Below are 21764 nucleotides of genomic sequence, written 5' to 3'. Positions count from 1 at the left end.
CATCCACGGCCCCGTTGTCCTTGCCCCCACTCCGGACAACTCCCTCCCAACACTCCTTTTCCCCACCACCTCCTACTCTGATCCTGCCCTTCCTCCATCCCTCTGGACTCAGTTCCAGCCAGACTCAGCAGATGTCTGAAAGCTTGGCATCAAGGCTGCTATCCGCAGTGCTCCATCTCTTTTGCATATGGAAGTGCGGTTCAGAAACCTGCTCTCTCATTTCTGCAACAATACAGTGTTTTGACATGTGGAGCTGCATCTAGAATAACGATGAATTGCAGTATGATAAAGATTGTCAGGTTGGGGCTTAGAGATGTGGTATTTTCTCATTTTTGCAAGACTCCCATCTGTGTTTTGAAGGCAGCTGCTGCAGAGGATGGAGAGCTTGGAGCCTACCCACACAGCTAGGTCTTTTCAGACTGCCCTAACAGCTAGCTACTGCTGGTTTTTTGAGCCAATGAGCTGTCATGCAATAAATAAATCATCTAAAAAAGCTGCAATGCAGTGGGGGTCGCCTTCTGTACTCGCACACTGCCAGGATAAAATGAAGAAAGCCTTTTCTTCCTTCCTGCTTTCTCCTCACCAGGGGATTGAGAAGACTGCAGTGAATCCTTTCTGAATCCAACCCAGTGAAGATTTATCTGGCCACATGATTACTCTGATCGCTCAGACACTGAGGCTGAGAAGGAGGTGAAGTTTAAAAGAGAGGCGGGAACAAGAGGAAGCAGAGGGAAGAGCAGGATGTGTAACGTGAGCAAGTGAATTATAGACAGACACAGCAAAGAGGGGAGAGAGCAATTGGAGGAGAGGAGAGACTGGCTGTCAGGAGGGGAGAGACACTAAGGCCTGAAGGGATCAGAGCAGCAGAGCCGGCTGGTGAGACGAAGAAAAAGAGGCAGACCGTGACGGGCAGTCGAGGCTTGTGTTTGGAAGAAGCAACACAGCCAAGGGAAGGAGGAGTGGACGAGGGAGAATTTGAATGTGCAGGACTGACGTGGACTGAAGCCATTGTCAGCTCATGGTCCTGGAGCCCAGGCGGAGGAGCAGTGGGGGTGGTAGAGACGGACAAGGAAGGGGAGACGAGAGGGACCGTGAAAGTGGAGAGCTGGTCAAGAGTTGTTGTGCCAGTTCAGAAAATGATGGGGCTGTACTACCCAACCACACTGCTGGTAAGTTCTTTAACACAGCCCAGTAACTTGGTGCTTGGTGTTGAGACCGAATGTAGGGGGGAAAAAAAAAAAAAAAAGAATGTTCATTAGTTGTATCTAAAGTGACTTCACATGGCTCTCTATCTAAGCCAATGGAAATAGAAATATGGTGTAAAGATGCAATTGTCTGATGTATAAAGTCACATTCTATGCTGCACAAGGAGCTACTCTCATGTTTGATTTTCTGTAACGTTGTCACTGCTTAATGAGTCTTATATTGCACCCATCCATCCCCCCCACCCCTTTTCAGCAACTGTTTTAGCTTTTTATTCTTATAAAACAGGGGTTTTATAAGAATACAAACAAACAAACACTGTTACCTTCATGGGATGCCTGCTCTTGTTTTTTTTTTTTTTTTTTTTTTTTTTTTTTTTTTTTGTATTGATCTCTAATAACTAAACCTAAACCAAACCAATGATTACAGAAGAGCCTGGCTCTATTTTTATTTAGCAACATTGTCGCTTGCAATGTGTATACAGTTGATTGCAGTTGCTGCTATAAATGTCTGTGTGTCTGTGCTCCATAGCAGATAGACAGCCAGGGGATTAGAGCTGTTTTATGGCTCTGTTTTAGTGTGTCCTCTTCTCTTGTTTGGGGTTCTTTACAGGCCCTGTGTAGGGTTAATTGAGATACCAAAATTTGCTAATAACCTATGGTGACAATCATGCACAAGCATGGTATGACTGCACACTGTCATGTACTGTGCAGTATACCGTGTGTGTCATGTGATGTAATGTGCCTACATTCTTGTTAAGCAATCCGACATTGTCACCAAAGATGTCTATGCAGTTTAAGATCTTATGTCCTTGGATTGATGCTGACTGGTGCAAAGGCTCTGTTGTTGTGGCACACATTTTCATTGCAGAGAGAACACGCATACAATGTACCATCTGAGAGGTTACAACAGCTCTCCTCTGCAACTGTAGTTTAAAACATTTTCAGTCACCTTCCTTTTAGAAATTCTTGCCTTTTGTATTTCATTTTGAGACGCCACCTCATACTGTATGTCAATGCTTTTGTTCATGAACGTTTTTCTCTTTTTCTTAAAATTTTTTACCTCCTTGTCACATACTATGTCATAGTTTTTCTGTTTTGTTTCCATGCACACTCCACTATTTTTCTTCCCCATAGGCCGTTGCAGCTGAAGGCTAAACACTTTTTTGCCCTTTAAATGTCCAATGAGGGAAGGATCCCGTCCCCATATAACAAAACATACCTCATTTTGAAATACCGCTGCTTATTTTAGGGGACACCAACAGTCTATGTTGTGTATACTTGGGGTAAGAGTTATTATTAAGTCATTAGTTTCACCAAATTAGTGTCTGTGCTTGTAGTCAAGTTAGTAGTCAATTGTGCAGTCTTTAAGTGCTTTCAATCGATTCCTGCAAGTCTCACATTGATTTTGTGATTGTCATATCTACCAGAAGAAAACACTAAACACATCTTCTTTACATTTAGTTTGGTTGATCGACATGGCCTTATCAGATAAATTTAATCTGTGATGCCTAAATAGTGAGTGAAAAGGCTGTAGGTACTCAGCAGGAACAGGTGAAGGATCCTGATGTTCTGTGGAACTGAAGATCAGACTGGACATGTTTGTTATCCATTAGTTACTGATGGAAATTCTGGTACTGTATTGAAAGACTGGATGGTTTCCGTGTCCCAATATAATTAGACAAGACTTGCTAGTCACATACAACTTTGGAATTTGAATGGGATATTGACCCAGGTGTGCTACCCTCAGTGTTATTTACTGAAGAGTACAAGGCCTTTACTGTCCATACTGCCCAAAGCCTCATTTCCAGAAAGCAGTTTGGTTACAAACTACTATACATATTTAATTGCATTTCCCTTGTCAAGTGTCCATCTTAGCTTTCAGTACTCCTTTGTCAGGCTAAGCTTCAGTACATATAGTGCAAAGGGTGTCAAACTCATTTTTGTCATGGGGCACATTGTTGGTGCGGCTTCCCTCAGCGGGCCATTCTGCCTGTGAAACCATATATTTGTAAATCTCATCATTGTATTCAGTGGTGACTGGTCAATAGAGGGCACTAGGGAGCCACCACCACACTGCAACTGATTCGCTTTGAAATGTTAAATCATGAAAATGAAAGTAAAATACGATGAAAATATTACAAATTATATGGATATCTATTTTTTTTAGACAAGTAGGATGAATAGTATACAGTTGATGGTGAGTAAAATTTGTTTATCTCTGGTTGTCTCTTTTTCTGAGGCAACTTCTGGTTTAGGGCGCGTTGATGTTTTCCCATTGACTCTTGTTCAATGCTTGACATGCACAAATACAAAACAATGTTTAACAGGCTTACTGTTAAACCCTCTCACCCCCCCATTAAGTTACTGTAAAAAGGGGTTTGGTAACAACAAAAAATCCTTGCAATATCTCAAAGCTGTTAGTCATTCATTATTTATTAAATTTGAAATTTAAAAAAAATGAGTAAGACTCATGGGAGTTGATGCAAATGATTTACTTTCGTGGGCCACATAGAATAATGTGGAGGCCACGATTTGGACCTTGGGCCTTGAGTTTGACACCTGTGATATAGAGGAACAAGATAAACACATTTGTTGACAGCCTTCTATGTTTCAACAGAATGCATTGATTGAGAAGACATTTTAGTTCACAGCCAATCATAATACCCACATGCACTAGCAGTTCTTCATCACTAAAGAACTATATTGGTTGATTAATCACATTTTGCCAAATATTGTCATTTACAGCACTCACAAATCTCTTATGAGTATAATGATAAATGAAGAGTTGCTCCTTCTTTCTCTCTCTTAAGTGTCAACAGACACTTAAGAGCTTGAACTCTTAAGTGTCTGTTGAAATGTTGTCAGCATTTTGTTTATTCATATTTTTGTCTTTGTGTCTGAATTATTCATTTCTTCATTCATTAATTCATACATACATACATACATTCATTCATTCATTCATTCAGTATAACAGATGCAGCTATAATTAATTTAAAAAATCTGCTCTTAAATTTTTGTTGACTTGGCTTGCTTACCCTTTTCAGTCATATTTAGCATTTTTTGAATTATTGATTCTTTGTTTACATATTACTCTGTTGTAGAGGAAAATTAATTTTGCCTTGTGTTCGAGAGGGCAGTAAGTCTGTGGTACAGTATGTATGATGCCGATAAATTTTGTCATCATTGTGTACTGTTCTGATACAGTAGATTGTAATTGCAGTAATTGCTTGTAAGTGGGAGTTTTGGCTTCTAGATTCCCAATGTTTCTCAATCAGTTAGTATCAGAATCAGAATCATCTTTATTTGCCAAGTATGTCCAAAACACACAAGGAATTTGTCTCCGGTAGTTGGAGCCGCTCTAGTACAACAGACAGTCAATTTACAGAACACTTTGGAGACATAAAGACATTGACAAAAAACAATTGTGCAAAAAGATGCAGAGTCCTCTAGCACTTAGAGCATTTCGAATCACTAATATTGCGATAGTCCGGTGCAATGACCATTGTGCAAAGGGCGCTGAGACTTCAAGGAGTGTATGCGGTTTAAAGTGACGAGTAGTGCGATCATCTGGGACAATGTTGGTTGTGCAAATGTTACAGATACTCCTCAATCAGTGTGCAAATGGAGCAGATGCTATTCTGTCATATCTGTAATGTATACTTCTCTGTTTTGTATTTTTCCTGTCCAATATCAAACATTTTATGATTGGCCCAGTCTGGAAGGAGACAAGACGGCTTCTGGACTAAGTCAACCAAGACGGCTTCTGGACTAAGTCAACCATATAAGGAAATGGGCAGTAGCCTTTACTTCGATGGACATTACAGTGAAGAAGTTTTGAATGACTATGGGAGATTGCAGTTCTTGGAATGGAATAAAAGAAAAAAAATGAGTTTAGGCGCAGGAGAAGGAGTGTTTAAAACTATTTCCAGCCCCTGCTATGCAACTTTGCTCACAATTACAGCAGACATGAGAATTGTTTGATTGATGAGTTGGTGTCAATGGCAGCCACGTTCAGTGTATTTGGCTGGTGTGTACTTACTTCACTGTGGTTCAGCAAACAAGTCAGCAGACAGTCATTAGATTCACGCTTGAAAGGTTTCCTGTGAAAAGGCCGCTTCTCCCTCCCTCATCGGCAGTGTGTATGGTAAAACATATGATGTCGCAGGTAAAACAACTGGGCTTCTGCTGATGTACAGGTTCTAAGGCCCTCCAAGGAAAACCTTAACTACGATGTGGCCCATGACAAAAATTACTTTGACATTCCTATAAGGTGATGCTTCACAGCTAGCAGGAATGTACCGGTATGTGCTTTTCTCTTGTTCTCAAAGCTGTTTTTGATCCCCCTTCCTAAATGTCAATCTTCATGATACAGCCATAATTTCACCAATTAATTCCTTTGTGTTTCCTCTTGATTAATAAGCACCTTATTTGATACAGGAGAAATATTATGCCAATCCTCCTCTAATGGACAATGTTTGTTGTAAGACAGCTGTAAATTAAAGTTCAATGACTTCCTTTACAAACTAAATATGTTCCCTTGTTGGCTGGCTTTTTCTCTGTCACACATATAGGACATGCTCTATAGTAGCTGAACATAGGCATATACATAGGCTTGTGCATGTTTATAGGCTTACATTTTCACTATATGTTTTCTGCCCACAGTGGCAGTTAAAACAATCTATTGACACAGTTGCACATTCAAATCCAGGTTCTAGTATGAGGTACAGTTTCTTCTTGTGCCTGGGCAACTGGGGTTCCAAAAGGGCTTCACCCATACATTATTGGTTATGGGAACAACTGCTCGTCGCTCATGGGTCAAGCAGATTGTATTATAATTTAAGCAAGGGTTTGCGGGTTAAGATGATCTAAACCAATGAGGGTTTACACGGGGGTCCTGATATATAGCTACGCTACATTAGAGCATTTTTATCCATCCGACCATATAGCGAAGTACATTTGCTTTTACTTGGAGTTGGCTGTTGAAATCCAGTTTGCAAACTTATCTTTTTGCTATTATTGTTGTTTATTGTTGTTCTTATTACACATTGTGTCTGGTTATTTAGATGATTGATTTAAATCTTAGACAAGTTTGAGAATTAGTTTCCCAGGGGAGCCTAATCTGGTATATGCGCAAACTGACTTCCACATTCGGCCAACTAGGTAAAAGTACGCCGCCTCGCTCAGGTGAATGGGACTGTCTCAAAGCACCCGTAGCAACTTTGTATAAAATGTTTTTTTAAAAACAGAGTCACCTCAGAGCCACCAAAGATGACAACAGATGCTGTTTGGGCTTCTTTCATGTTTACACGTATAGCATCATATTAGTGTAAATAAATGATACACGTGTTTAACTTTGGTCTGAAGACACCAGCCATAAAGCAAACAAAATTTTAGTTCAGCTTCAAACAATCATTAAAAAAAAAAAACATACTTTTGATCGTCAGCAAAGCATACACAGGAAGTCAGCTATTCCGTGTTCCACGTTGGTCCGTGATGTTTTGCATATAGCGGATTAAAAGAAAATTAATTTAGGAGGTTGTTGGGGAAAACGTGTGTTGTTGGTCACCGCTGCTCAGGAGAGGACGTTCATTTAAGGCTTGCTTGAGGTATGTTCACGTTTAATGTTCTTTGTTTTAATACGATATGGCTCGCAAGCAGACAACAAAAATGTTATGTAGCCTAGCAAGATAGTGCTAGCACTAACGGTTGTACGTAAACATGCCGCCGTTCTGTCAAATCATGCTCTAAATCTTCGGTGGGGGTGAAGTAATTTAATTACAATAAAGTAATTTTATTACAGTACGTAATTAACCTTTATGGAGCCAAGGAACATATTTTATAATTGAAAAATCTCACGGCACACCAACAAACAAAAATGTCACAAAAAGTGGATACATTAATTACTGTATGTACTTCCTGCCATCTAATAGAAGACCATTAATTTGTTCTGGCTGTCACCATGCCTCACTGGCATAAATAGATGAACAATTAATAAATTTTGGAGCAATTAAGTACACAAGTATATACAGTAAATGAACAGGTCATTTAAATAGACACATTGCTCCATCTTGTGATCGGCCCCAAAAATCCTGATCGTGTATAGCCTACTTTAAACTCTCTGTGTGTGTCTCTCACTCTCTCTGTCTCTCTCTCTGTCTGTCTGTCTGTCTCTCCCCCCCCCCCCCCCCCCCCCACACACACACTTGCTCTATGTTAATTGTTTGCCTGTGTGGCTGTGGTGTATTCCATCGTAAGATTGATGGAGTCTCTGGTTATTTCAAAAGCATGAATTCTCTTTTTGTATTTACTTTTCAAGTAAACGCCAACTAATAGGGCCTCTTTTTTTGAAGACTATCTATTCATTATATCAGCCAAAGTGCTGCTTGTTATCAAGTGAGTGGAGTCCCCTGCTGCCATATAGCACTCGTTTCTCATGTTTGGGCTCACAAGCCAAAGCAAAAACCCGGCCAATTGTTCATATCTAAAAAAAAACTCTTAAATCGGGTCACTTGTATCACAAGGCACCACTGTATTTGTAATTGGCCTTCATTCCTTTCTTTGTCAATATACAGTATAATTCACGCTACCTTTCCAAGCATAATGTCAGCCCCACCTCAATAAGACTAATAGTTTCCCTTTGGACTGGTGCTTCATCACTTACTACTGCTCAATCTTTTGAGCATGGAGCATTGTAACTGTCTTTGGTGCAGATGGGTTTAAAGCCAGAGCTGGCTGTCAACGGCGTGTGTGTGACTGTCACTGCGGAAAAACAGTGAGCAATCAGCCTCTTGGATTAGGGAACGAGAGAGGGACAGAGCTCATATGCTTTGTGGCAAAGCATCTTAGTTACTGTAATTAAAAAGTCTGTCTGGAGGCCAAGTGTTTCTAGGCGTCACCCAGGCCAACAGTAGTGAGCAGACCAGTGTCTAATGCTGCTTGATACACAATTTTTTGGACCAGTCTTAACCTCTTATCCACTTCTGTCTTTCACTTTCTGTGTGTCCACTCATTTAATAGCGTCCTACCCAGCCCATGTTTCTTCCCACCCTTGCCATAAAGGGGTTACAGTATATGCTTCAAAATGATATGAGCAAGCAATATTGCTGTCATCAAACACAAACAATTGATGTGCCCCAGCAGCAGCACATCTATAAAACGTGTAGAGACTGTATTGTCTGCGGTACCATAGCTGCACCGGAAATAAAGGGGAGGTGATCGGAGTCAACGTAGCTGAGCTGAGATGCATCAATTAGTATTTATTCACTACTGTAGTCTAGTATTGACACCTTCAACACCACCGGCTTTAAATGTGTCATGAATAATTTGTCTTGGATTATATTATTTTTCGGTGTCCATCCATTCCAATCTTTTCATTTAAAAATGTGTATTTAATTCGTAAACACTTAATAATGCATGAGTGTTGTCAATATTTCATGGCTGGTTGACTGAAAACACATTTCTTAGAGATATGCAGGTAGACGGAGTAAGGAGTAGGGAAATGCTTACCATTCTACCATTCACAAGGGAGCTAACGAAAATATTAAAGGAGAAAAACATTTTAAACATGTTAACTTAACCATCTTTTTTTCCAATCTGTTCTGCAACCTGCAGGGGTCCCAGGATTCAACAGGAGCACAGGATGGGTTGGTGGCTCCACCCTTCACAACGTTCCCTCCTCCACCACCTCCCCAGAATGGAATAGCTGGAACAGAATTTGGCCCTGGGGCCATGTTTGGTGCAGGGGGTCAAGGTACAGCTGAGGTAGGCGCTGGTGCTAATGGGGACACCACCAGTACCACCATCAACAACAATGTAAGCACTGTGTGGTGTCAAAGGGTTTGCTGATTATTAGGTTCACTATCAGGCCTCACTTTATACATTTGTCGGCCTGTGTGGAATTAATCTTGGAATCCATCCATCCATCCATTTTCTGTTCCGCTTATCCTCACCTAGGGTTTCGGGCGTGCTGGACCCTATCCGAGCTATCTTCTGGCAAGAAACGGGATACACCCTGAACTGGTCGGCAGCCAATCGCAGGGCGCATATGAACGAACAACCATTCACACTCACATTCACACCTACGGGCAATTTAGAGTCTTCAATCAACCTACCATTTATGTTTTGGGTATGTGGGAGGAAACTGGAGTGCGCGGAGAAAACCCACACAGGCACGGGGAGAACATGCAAACGCCACACAGGCGAGGCCGGGATTTGAACCCCGGTCCCCAGAACTGTGAAGCAGATGTGCTAACCAGTCGTCCACCATTGGAATCCACACAAAAGAATACAAACCTCCTAATTATATGTATTACTAACTTGGCATTTTGCGTCAAAATAAAATAAGGGGTGCATATGAAATTGATTCACGGAAATGTGATCATTTGTCACCATTTGAAAAAACGAGTTTATGTTGTTGATTATGTCGTGTCAGCCAGCTGGTGGCACAAGTAATTTAGGCTCAACATTTGTTGGCTGTCTATTGAGTGGCGACCAGTCCAGGGTGTTCCCCACCTCTCGGCCAAAGTTACTCACTCACCTGCTACCCTAATGAGGCCAAGTGGTATAGAAAATGGTTGGATGGATAGTTTGCTAAATAAGGTAGGATAAAATGAAAACATGAACAGAGCTAGGCAAAGGTTTGTGTGGGACCATCAGAACTAAAATGCACGAGGAACATTTTATTTTTATCGTCATTGATGTACTCATTTATATAAACTTTTTCTTTCATGCAACTTTAACTAATGGTACTTACTGCACTGAGCCCCGTTACATAATTTTTGCCTGCACCTTTATTTCCCCAACTGCTCTTCACCTTCTGTCTTCTACCACAGGGTAAGACTGAGGAGACTTCCCAGGGGGAGGCAGCTGTACAGTGTGGTACTGGAGGGACAGCAGGAGGGGGATCTGGAGGAGACTCGTCGGAGGCTAAAGGGACCCCCAAACGCCTACATGTGTCAAACATCCCATTCCGCTTCCGTGACCCTGATCTCAGGCAGATGTTTGGGGTAAGAATCTGGCAAATGTGTAGTTTTACATACTGTACAAGCGAATCAGTAGATTAACCAATACACATTAGGAAATCTTTGGTAAGGCAGTGGACTATGATGTTCATGGTTGACCTCTTGTTGCTCTTTTAGGCAGTGAATATGTATCAGTGTATTAAACTGAGTGGGGGCAATGAAACAATGCGTGCAATGTGTTTTATGTACAATAGTGACCCCTAGTGCAAGAAGTTGTACTTGACAAGTCAGAAGCTTAAATCACATCAATGATTGTTGATTATTTCATCGATAAATCAAATAATTGGATTAGAAAATATTTTGCATGAAAGTTTATTACAAAATAATTTTTCGCAATGGATGGATGGACTGTTTATTCACTGATTATTGTTGTTCACTTGTTCTTTAATGCTTAAACAAAACCAAACAATAATTAAGCAGTATCACATGAGATGGAGTAATGTTTGAGTCACCAACCTTTTTGAAAATGAGAGCAAAGGGCTACAATTTTGATACTGCAGACACTTCTGAGGCTGCTTCAGGTTCAACTACATGTCAATAATTAATTACAGGTTATTCATATTATGGCTGCAAATAATAATAATAGATTTTTTTTTCCCTCATAAAATAATTATGATTCAGTTACTGTTTGGTCCGTAACATCAGAAAATCGGGAAAAATGTTGATCGTTTTAAAAAATAAAAGCAGATGTTTGCAAATGTCTAATTTTGATTAAACACAAAAGCTGCTTTCATGGAGGACTACAGAAATCAGAGAATATTTACTGTTGAGATGATCAAAATAAATCAATCAATTGTGACACCTCTAGTAAGGTTTTTGTACCTACTGTGTTATTTTCACAGCAATATGGGAAGATTCTGGACGTAGAAATTATTTTCAATGAGAGGGGCTCAAAGGTAAGCGAAACTGTACAATTTCTATCATTGATGCAACCCACAATGTGCCTAACCCTAAACATGTAATACAATGCGATGTACTGGGGCCAAAATTAACTTTTTGACTCACCAGCCAAGCATATTTTTTACCGGCCAAAATATTAAATCATTTTACATAGGGCTGCACAATATCGAAAAAATATCGTCATCGCAATAAAGGTACGTGCAACGTGTATGTGTGTGCAGCCCATGTGTAATATGTGTGCAGCCCTAATTTTACACATATTTCTATGAACCAAGTCAGAGCAACATTAAACAACAGCAAAAAGACAAAATAGATATAACCTAACAAAGTCTGGTCTCACACAGTCCCCGTGCAACAGCATTACAGCCTCCGCGGAATCATACTCCATGGCACGCATTTTTACTTTTAAGCAGCTTGTAGGCTGAAACATCAGTCTGTTGATATTTCAATTAATTTGGTTTTATAGAGTTTGGATTTTGCTTAGTAAAATTGCTGTTTGTTGCACTATGACATCTTAATGTTTTTAACTTGTACTGTCAAACCTGTTTTATGTGTTCATTGTAGGTCTGTTCGATCTTGCAAAAAAAACAACAACATTTTTTTTCGTATCGTCCCATCTCAATTATTGTGACGATGTTTTTAAACATGTTTAAAAAGCCAGTTTTAAAGCATCTGTACGAAAAGCTAAAGAAGTGAGAGAGTAATACATTTTATTAACACCTTTTGTCAACAGAACTCCAAGTCAATAATGAAAACCGTAACCCCAACATGATATTACCATACTTAATAAACAAATAAAATACATGTAGAAAAATATAACAACACTTTTCAGTCAACAGTGCAGCGAATGTAGAAAAATATAACACTCATTTGAAGTCCTGAGTATTTTTGGAGGTACTGTACAAGATACAAAATAAACAAAGTGCTGCCTTGGATAATGAAGATACCTTGAACTGTCAACTTTATCATTCTCCAGTTATGATGCTATATACCCTCTTAACATTGCTACTTTCAAATGTCAGCATCATCTTTGATAACAATACAGATTAACTAGTTTTGCTATTTTAAAAACCACCTGATTAATGACATGATTTATTGTTGTTGCTTTGGATTGGGCTCACTGCTAGCAGTGGCTAACTGCTAATGCCACTTGTTCTGGCAACAGATAGTAAGAGGCCCTACTTTCTTCCCCACATAATCGCTTGGGTGGTACTTCTTCAAAAGAATAAACAGGGTGTTGTCCGTCTTTAAGGTCACCGACATACCTTACACATCGGCTAGTTAATAGCATTGCTCCACGTCGGTTTGGAGATGCCGCCACACAACCGGCGCTGTGTACTTGCATACTTCCGTCGCTGGGGCGAGGACGGGCCACCGCCGACTTAAAATGCTCAGAGGACGATGTCGGCGTCTCGATCTTGCTACAGGGCGAGCCAGCCGAGGAGGCTTGGTTTGTTTACTCCCGCTACTTGCAAACGGAAGTGGAGGAGGAAAAGGACGTTTCTGATTAGCTGTTGACATGCATATTCCATCATGTTAAATCGAGGAAATACCCACACAGCTGATAACCGAGATCGTGAATCCCACGCACTTACCTGGCAGGATACACGCTGCTTCCAATATTACTGGCTCCAGCACACACGCTTCTAAACTATGATTTGCGTGTGTATGTTTGTGTACGTGGGTACAAACATTCACTTGCCATGTGGCGAGTACCTGTGAGATTCACTCGTCAAATGGATAATTTAGTCACAATTTCAGACCCTGATGATGTAGTACTGGAATATTGAAAGTCATTGTTCTTTAAACTGTAGTTAAATATTAACCATTGTCAGAAATCTCCCCAATGTTAAAAATGTCTACGGCACATTCCCCCATGCCGACTCAGTCTCTGCCTACTTTCATGACCTGTGCTATGTACCACAGGGTTTTGGCTTTGTGACATTTGAGACCAGCGCAGATGCAGAGAAAGCCCGCGAAAAGCTCCATGGCACATTGGTGGAAGGTCGTAAGATTGAGGTAATTTTCTCCGTCTGTGTCCACTGTGCACTGTTCTGCCCTGTCGCTACGGCCATTCAACTCTGTAGAACTACTGATTGCTAGCTAGCTAGCGTTGATAATGCTCTGATGCAGCGCATTCATATCCCACTGCCTGGTCCGCTGTAATTTTTGTTATTACATTTAAAAATATATATATATATTTTGTGGTGAGACTGATTGGGGGTGCAAGAACACATATTTAAGGCATGCTGGGGTACTTTCCCTCTGCAGCATTTTTTTCCCTCTTGAAGCTGTTGTCTCCTCTGCTTTTTTGATGTCCAACTTGAAGTCCAACTTGAAGCCACATTGATACAACTTTTCACCAACAATTGAAATGATGTCTTTGTGGTTGGCACCGGAGGGCACGAGAGGAATGCAGTGAAAGGATAATGCATGGCAGATTGCTATCGGATGCTCTTAATTTCTTCCCCGCTCTACAATAAATGCTGTGTTCCCCTCTCCTGATGTTGACACCTAGTACAACAGCAGCATGCTGGGAAACACAGCAGCACTGATGCATGTTCACTTTATGTACATCTTAATTCGTTCTAAAGAACTACACGGTATATTAAAAAAAATAAAAAAATTGTTCAGTTGTTTTGCATTCTGATTTTTGTATCCGTTACTTGTTTTGGATTTCTTGACCCAGGTCACTACAGGACAAGAGCTCTGCATGGGCTAACTGTGCTGACTTCCATTTGTGTGTGTGTGTGTGTTTGTGTCTGTATGTGTGTGTGAGAGATTGAGTGTCTGCAGGACCTGCATGACTGATGAAGGCTGGACCTTTTTCCCTTTCAGTCCTGTATTCTGGTCTTCTATTGCGTTTGCAAATGCAAGATAACGACCTGCATCCACTGGTACAACATCCTCTGCCAGCTCCACTTTCAGTCAATCAGCAAGCTGAATGGATATGGATGGAGTTACAATACTTAAAGTGGCAGCCTGTCTTGTCCCTTGCATTGCTTTAAGCTGATTGTGCCTCAACCAAATTAATGCATGAAATCAGTTATGCCTATGAGAGAAGTTTGTTGCATGCACTGTTGTACTTGTGTTACGAGTAGTGTAGTGAAGTACTCATGTTGAGCTGCAGTGAGTGATAAAGCAGTAGTTGGTTCAGTGTTCTTTTATGGTGCATGGGCTTAAAGAAACAAAGGGCTGGCACAGGGCACATCTTGGGTTTGGTTTACACATTCTTCCTTCTTTGGAGAAAAGGCAAGGCACTTCTATTCGCACCAGTGCTGTCTGGAAGTTCTCCTATCTTGCAGGTGTTGCTTTTATAAACATTTCCTTTAATTGGTCATTTCAGAGTTTGGGGAACTATGTTTTCAGCAATAAAGTTGGCAACAAAATAAGATTCACAATAATAAGCATTGTAATTCACAAACTCTGACATAGAGGCCCACTGTTTACAATGGTTTTACTTAAATTTGTATCTTGTGTGAAGGAGGCTTAATCCTTTCCACTGGCATGAGTTAAGTTGATAGCCTAATTGTGCATGACTAGTATTTTCCTACGGAAATACAATATATAGTCTAACCGTGGTCCAATCAGGGTGTGCAGAGATTCTTTCCTTGCATGTTCATTCTCAAGCTGTTTTGTTGTATGTATTAGTTTTGATGATGGGGTTGTGTTTTGTTAGCATGGAATGTTGCACTTGGGCAGGTGAAGTCATTGTCTTTTTATTGTAGTTGGACTGAATAACTACCCTATATTGTTATTTGGAATGTTTATTTATTTAAAAAAAAAAAAAAAGTCGTTTTTCTGCAGTCAGCATAACTGCTGACTTATTGTTGGTACATGTCACTGTAATTCTAACCAAGCATGTATGTAGCCTAATTTTGATAGGTGGAGAATTGTTGACATTTAAGTTCTAATGTACTTTTTTTCCTGGAATAAAACTCTGCGCTCCGAAGAAGTCACTGCAGACCTCCAATGTATCCACGGAAGTGGCCCAATTACAACTAACTTTACTCTTTACGAAGTTGGCTCTGATGTCGTCACCATTGATGGTATTCTGAATACCTGTATAGAGAGATTAAAAAACCCTGACTCTTGAATAATACCCGATACTAGTCACAAATAAGTCAGTAAAATTATCTACCCATGCTCTCTCGGTTGCTTGTAATCGGCTAATCCTAACATCTTTTCAGTATTTGAGCTTAATCAACAATAGCTGTGACAGATGACTGCTCCGTATGGTTGTGTCCGTTGCATTTTAACTATTATATATTTGCTGTGTTACATAGGTAGGGAGGCCCCGATACCAGTATTGGCATTGGTACCAATATTGTTCATCTGTGCAGTACTCATAGTAGTAAAAATGCGCTGATACTACACACCAATACCACTACAGAAGCCTGGCATATACAGCACTGTATATTCCCGGTAGCAATGTTAGCCACGTGGAGAAACTTTAAGGTAAACACGGGTGACAACACTTTCAGCCAACTGCAAATTTTGCCATGCTCGGGCAGTAATAGACCCGACCGCCCAACAAGCACCGAATTTCGAGCACCGTTGTCGGCTGAAGTCCACACGGCTCGGCTCCGGCCAAGCCAGCCACTCTCCCATCACGGGTGTGCCACAACGAGTAAAGTAATTCATATTATAACGTGTGGTATTCTCACTTTATTTTGTAGTTAACACACAAAGGTAACAACATCCATATTCCTACTTGTTTAAACCCCTTAGACCAGTGATTCCCAACCAGTGTGCCGTAGCACATTAGTGTGCCGTGAGCACTCTTCAGGTGTGCCATGAGAAATTATAAAATTTTACTTAATTGCTCAAAAAATATTTATTTACAAGAAATATTGTATCTTTGTTCATTTATTTATGCCAGTGAGGCATTGTGACAGACAGAACAAATGAATGGTCTTCAATTAGATGGCAGGAAGTACATACAGTAATGAATGAATCCACTTTTTGTGACATTTTTGTTTGTTGGTGTGCCGTGAGATTTTCAAATGTAAAATATGTGCTATGGCTCCATAAAGGTTGGAAATCACTGCCCTAGACTGTATGCTCTTTGTCTCCATTTTCATCTCTTATCCATGTACCCCTTATACATCGTACTTCCTAGTGTTCTGACTCAGGCACTGCATAACTGAAATACCTTGTGTTACAGGTTACATTTCAGTGAAATGTATGGCAAGAATGTTGAGAAAAAGCTAGTTGGACTGGAGGTTAAAATGTCAGTATTGTCAGTTTTAAGTGTTTTGTTTTAGTTTTGTGAAACATGTTCGAGAAAAGGTTTTGTGTTTTTGAACAATATTTGGTTGAAAAAAATAATCACAATTGCAAGACTTAATGGCATTGTCACATATCTGTACTTGTCATTGGCAAATACTCAAATGTAAGTACTTGTACTCTATCTAAAAAACAAAAAAAAGTGGTATCGGTGCATCCCTATTTTCTAGACAATGATGTTAACTCTTACACCACAACACACCCCTGGTCAACAGGCGGAAAGCACAACCCCTCATCCCATTACGCTCCCATGCTTTAAGTTGAGTATTGTTCCGTCGTCTGTGAGATGGAATCTTAACAGGAAGTGTCAGCTCCTCCGCAGCGCAGAGTTTTAATCGGACATTTGAACACAAGCACTTGTGTGTGTCGCATATTGTGTAGTTCTGCATGTGTAATCTCATCCAAATGGGGCTCACTGAGAGTTTGATCATCACTGCATGGGTATGTGTGGGAGAAACCTTCTCAGCCCCCACTTTTCCATGGTGCCCCACGTTGTTCATTTGGGCAGACATTTACTTTTCAACCCGCTTGTGGCAGAACAAATGTTAAAATCATTGCCATGTTCATTGATAACCCCTGGCCCTAAACTGTGGATTTGACTGGCTCCATTCTGATATAAAAATGCTGTTCCAACACAATTTGTCTTAAAATGGATTAATGGATGACATGAATTATGACAGTTTTTCATGCGTAAAAATATGTAGATTTAACTTGAAAGACAAGGCAAAGGAAAGTTTGCACTTTGGCCTTTCCATCCTTGTCCTTCTTTGTCTGTCACATCTAATCCTAAACTCTTCACTCTTTCATTGCCAGTCAATTTTGTCTTGTCATTTTCATCATTTGACTTTTTTTGGGCAACCAATTGGCCTATTTTGTTATATTTTTATTATTGTCATTTTATGTCTCTTATTGGTTAACTATATATTTTGGGGTGACTGATAAAACTGAAAATTGTTGCTACTTTACCGTTACCCAAGTACAGTACTGTTCTCTTGTGGCCTTACCACATCAGGATGAATTATTTCATCTTAAAATCTGAGAACTTTTACCCTATCGCCTTCATATAATGGGGGGAAGTGAGTATTTCTACTAATAGCTACTTTTTTACCCCTTCGCTGTTCTTTCCCTGTAGGCCAGTGGTTGGGTTAAAACAAGGTTGGCCCAACGCTACTTTCATGTTAACAAATTGTTCTTTTGGAGACAGAATCCTTTCCATTCATGGGTCTGATTGTTGTAATGATGCACAGATTGAGGGCTACCTTTCCCTTTTCTGTCGTCTTTCTCTTATTCTCTTCTGAGCTGTAAGACTGCTGCTATCAGGTTTTTATTTGAAATGGATGGTGAGGGGGTGACATCTAGCTTTCTTTTGTTGCCTGGATTATTTGTTCCTTTATTTATTATATTTTTTCTGTTTCCCTGACGACTTCTGTGTGTTGTTGTCAGTCTCCACGGTAACCACTCGCTGTTTCTGCTGCAATGGTAAGTTGTGTTCAAACATTTATCACTGAACTGATCCCCTTTCCACCTCACCCCTAAAATGGGCATTTTTAATCAACATGTGCAACATACAGATTGTGACCTTACCACTGTTAGTCTATTATGATACTGGGGAGCTTAAATTCAGGCCCACACATTTACCATGCTAGACAGCTGCTGAACATATCATTTTACAGTCAAAACATAGCACACACAAAGACACTCTATGCAATAGTCTGGATTGTGTAACAGTAATACTTTCTGCACCCATTCCCCCCCCGCCCCCCCCCCCACCATGCCATTAACACCTCACTGGGAATGATCGAATGTAATCACCCTCCTCTATGCAATGACACGGCTTTCCAGTCTTTCTGCTTATTATCCATTAGTGTATGAAGTGTTCATGCTTTTGATAATAAAAGAAAAATCACTGTTGCGTACAATTTTATTTCAGTGATTTGCAGACCGCTAATTTCTTCATTTTATTGTCCTGCCTGCATTGTACATGCTAGTAAGTGTTACATATTTAATGTTAACTTTAGGACTATGATGCATTTGGAACATTCATGTTCACAAAAAAATTCTTTGTGGCACAAGAATTTGTTCCCGGATTCCAACAAAACCTTGGGATGCTCTTAAAACAACTTCAACCTGTTGGACATAAAAATACTGAACTCTTCAACAAAACCCACATCTTTTCATTTACAATCTTTTTGTTATTCCTTCCAAAATTAATGATTGTATGTTTACAATCACCCAATGTTATTTTATTTTATTGCACTTTATTAAACCAAATACAAAATGTCCCAACATTTGGGAATGGGGGGGTGGTATATTTAAAGTTAATTTTCCAATATGTGGATAGGTATTAGTTGATTCTGCTTAAATCGTAGTTTACTAACACTAGGAGCCACCAATTTTCACTAATACTGTTGATTCGTGTTTTGTGTTAAAAATCACATTAGAAATTAAGCCACACTCCTCCAGCTCACTAATCAGGCAGTGCTGTAACCATATGCGTCTGATGCGGGGTTTACTTTGCTGTTTTTTTTTAGGCTCTATTATGCTGCCATTTTGTTTTCTTCTTTTGGTTTGGTATTCTTGTAGTGGATTGTCTGTGTATTTGTAGTTGTAGTGGTAGTCATAGTGTACTCTTCTTAGTTTGTGACACACAGTTCTCTTGCCTGGCACAGTGTCTCATGTCCATTTTATTTCTCTCCTTTTTGGGAATGAGGATTGCTCTCTCTCTCTCTCTATTCTCTACTCTCTCCTCTCGCTCTCTGTTCCATCCATAATTTGGTGCTCTGTTTCTCAACCCACCACATGAGAATCTTCAGGAGAATGGTCACCAAATCTAATTGAATGATGCACCTTCATATAGTTATATATATATTTTTTTGGATTTAAACATGTTTTTGTGTTATTCAATTCATGTAAATATCCCTTGTTTCTTATTTTGTCTTTGTTTTTGTATATGGACTGGCTCTCTCTCTCTCTCTGTACTTCTCACCTGCATCCTTTCCTCTTAACTCACCTGTTTCTTTTTTGTCTCATGTGTTTGATGTGGGAGTGCTGCGATTGTTTTGATTGGTCTCTATGCTGCATCCGACGCTTGCTGATTGGCTGATTTTTCTTTCTCGTTTTTTTTTTGGTTTATTACTCACTCTTGGTCATGTGATGCGCCCATATTTGGCTGCCTGTAATTTCTGTTATATGATTATTGATTTTGTAAAACAAATGTTTTTGCACCCCCTTTTACTCTCCCTTGTATTGTTTGTATTCGTTTTAGGTGTGTAAACCCCACAGATTTGGTTTCATATGGAAATGTGATTTTATTTTGTCTGGGTCTGATGATCAGACTGGACTGGGAGGGCAAAAGGGACAAGAAAGTCTGAATGTTTTATTAACCTTTTAACATTTTCAGATTTACCTTCCATTTTGGTCTCTGTTGATTTGCATGTCTTCCTGTCAGGTTACCCTAATCCATTGATTGCACATAACACAAACACGGTTACATACTGGGCACACACTGAAGTTTAAAACATTGTAACAACATGTATGAAAGTTTGCTTTGATACAAAATATTCCGCATTAATGCATTTACATTGCTCAGATGCCTACGGCACTTGCATGAGACAGCTAGGCAAGCTAAACTAATTGAATCATTTGCCACTGACCTTGTCCTTTGCAATGAGTGAAGAAGGCGGCAAACCTCATTTCCATGTGAATGAAGCTCAGCAGATAAAGAACATGACTCAGTTAGGGAGGCAGTATGGATGGCAGTCCCAGCCATTAATGATCTCTAAATTAATTCCTCACTCTCGCTCCATCTTTGTCAGGCACACACTCTCCCTTCATCTCGCTTAAAGGTCATAAATCCGAGGATTGCGGCATAGTCAGATTTAGGATCTTGGGCAAAGGGCTAGATTCTCTTTTTCTTAAAACACATCAAAGGTAGATGAAGATAAACTCTGGAAGTGTCACGTTATCCTTTGAAGCTCCGAGACGAGGACTGACAATCAGCCATCTTGGATTGGACAACCTCTTTATTAGACCGAAATATCTACCACCATGCATTTGCACATGCCAAAAATGTCCTCCTCTCTATGTAGTCACTGCAGCAATATAACCAGTTTAGCCCGTGGTAGCCCTCGCATCTCAGAATGTATCATCAGATCTTTACCAGACAGCTCGCTCTAAATTGCATGATGACTCGAAATAACTGTTCCTACCGACTTTTGCACAAAGTCATGTTCAACAGTGCGTTGCAACTAACGCTGCAATATCATCAATTTCACAGTTGCACAAATATTGACTAAGCATGCATACTTGCAGCACATAATCTTAGGCATATCAGTGTAATGCTATTCCCTAAAAATACTACGCAGCAGAGAATTGGCCTTATAATAAAGTAATCTACATTTAAGTCTACTTGAGTGTCCTCTGTCCATTTGTTATCTTTGTGACTTTGACTGTGTCCCCTTCCACTGCCAGGTGAATAATGCCACTGCCAGGGTGATGACTAACAAGAAAATGGTCAGCCCCTACCCTAATGGAGAGGCTCTGAGCACGCTGCCTTACGGTAACAACTACACTGACTCACTAACGATGAAACACTGTGCTCGCCTGATAATCCAAACAAGCTAGTTTTTCTGTGTTATTGCCTCCAAATCCTCAAAGCTTTTGCCTTTTTGTGTCTGTGCTCTTCATACACTGCAACTCCTCATCTATTCCCCCATTCTTCCCCCCTATGACTTTCAGCAGGGTGGAAATTGAGCCCAATGGTCGGGGCTGTGTATGGACCAGAGCTCTATGCAGGTATGACTCCATCTCCCTGAGACAAACTAAAAATGTTCATCCTCATTCCATATTCACATTCATACCCACCTTCTTAGTGTTTACTTTGTACTAATGCACTGCTTCCTTAGCACTTGTCTCCGCTGCTGCTGCTAATCAAAATGAAACCCTGAAGGCTATAGTGTAGCTTTTGCTTTCTTCCACTGCTTAACGTCACCCTGGCCTTCTCCATGTATTTAATTTTAACCTTTGTGATACAATATGTAATCACTCTATAATCACCTATACATTACCTTTAAATCTTCCGCTTCTCTTTCCTCGTCCTCCGTGCTCTCTAGTCCCAGGGTTCCCCTACTCTTCAGCAGCTGCAGCAGCCACGACAGCAGCCGCAGCAGCTGCATTCCGTGGCGCTCACCTTCGCGGACGTGGGCGACCCGTCTACAGTGCGGTGCGGGCAGCAGTGCCTCAGCCTGCTATCCCCGCATACCCTGGGTAAGCGTTACAACTCTTACATGCAAGAGTTGCGGACCTCACATGATTTGTACAGTGGCGGATGATGGATTTTGTGTGCGAGCCT

The 21764-nt window shown here is 40.4% G+C and overlaps 1 protein-coding gene across 1 annotated transcript in view; it reads left to right on the top strand.

Annotated features, from left to right (window-relative positions):
- Window positions 1-21764, top strand: part of LOC133415027 (RNA binding protein fox-1 homolog 2-like) — a 59640-nt gene that overhangs the window by 28143 nt on the left and 9733 nt on the right. Inside the window, 7 exon segments of the mRNA XM_061700814.1 lie at window positions 8817-9017; window positions 10037-10210; window positions 11068-11121; window positions 13052-13144; window positions 20885-20972; window positions 21152-21208; window positions 21526-21679. Coding sequence (XP_061556798.1) covers window positions 8817-9017; window positions 10037-10210; window positions 11068-11121; window positions 13052-13144; window positions 20885-20972; window positions 21152-21208; window positions 21526-21679 — 821 coding nt within the window.

Source organism: Phycodurus eques, chromosome 16, assembly GCF_024500275.1.
Source record: "Phycodurus eques isolate BA_2022a chromosome 16, UOR_Pequ_1.1, whole genome shotgun sequence".
Classification (NCBI taxonomy): Eukaryota; Metazoa; Chordata; class Actinopteri; order Syngnathiformes; family Syngnathidae; genus Phycodurus; species Phycodurus eques.
The sequence above is the reverse complement of the archived record's forward strand: the minus strand, read 5'-3'. Positions and strand labels throughout refer to the sequence as shown.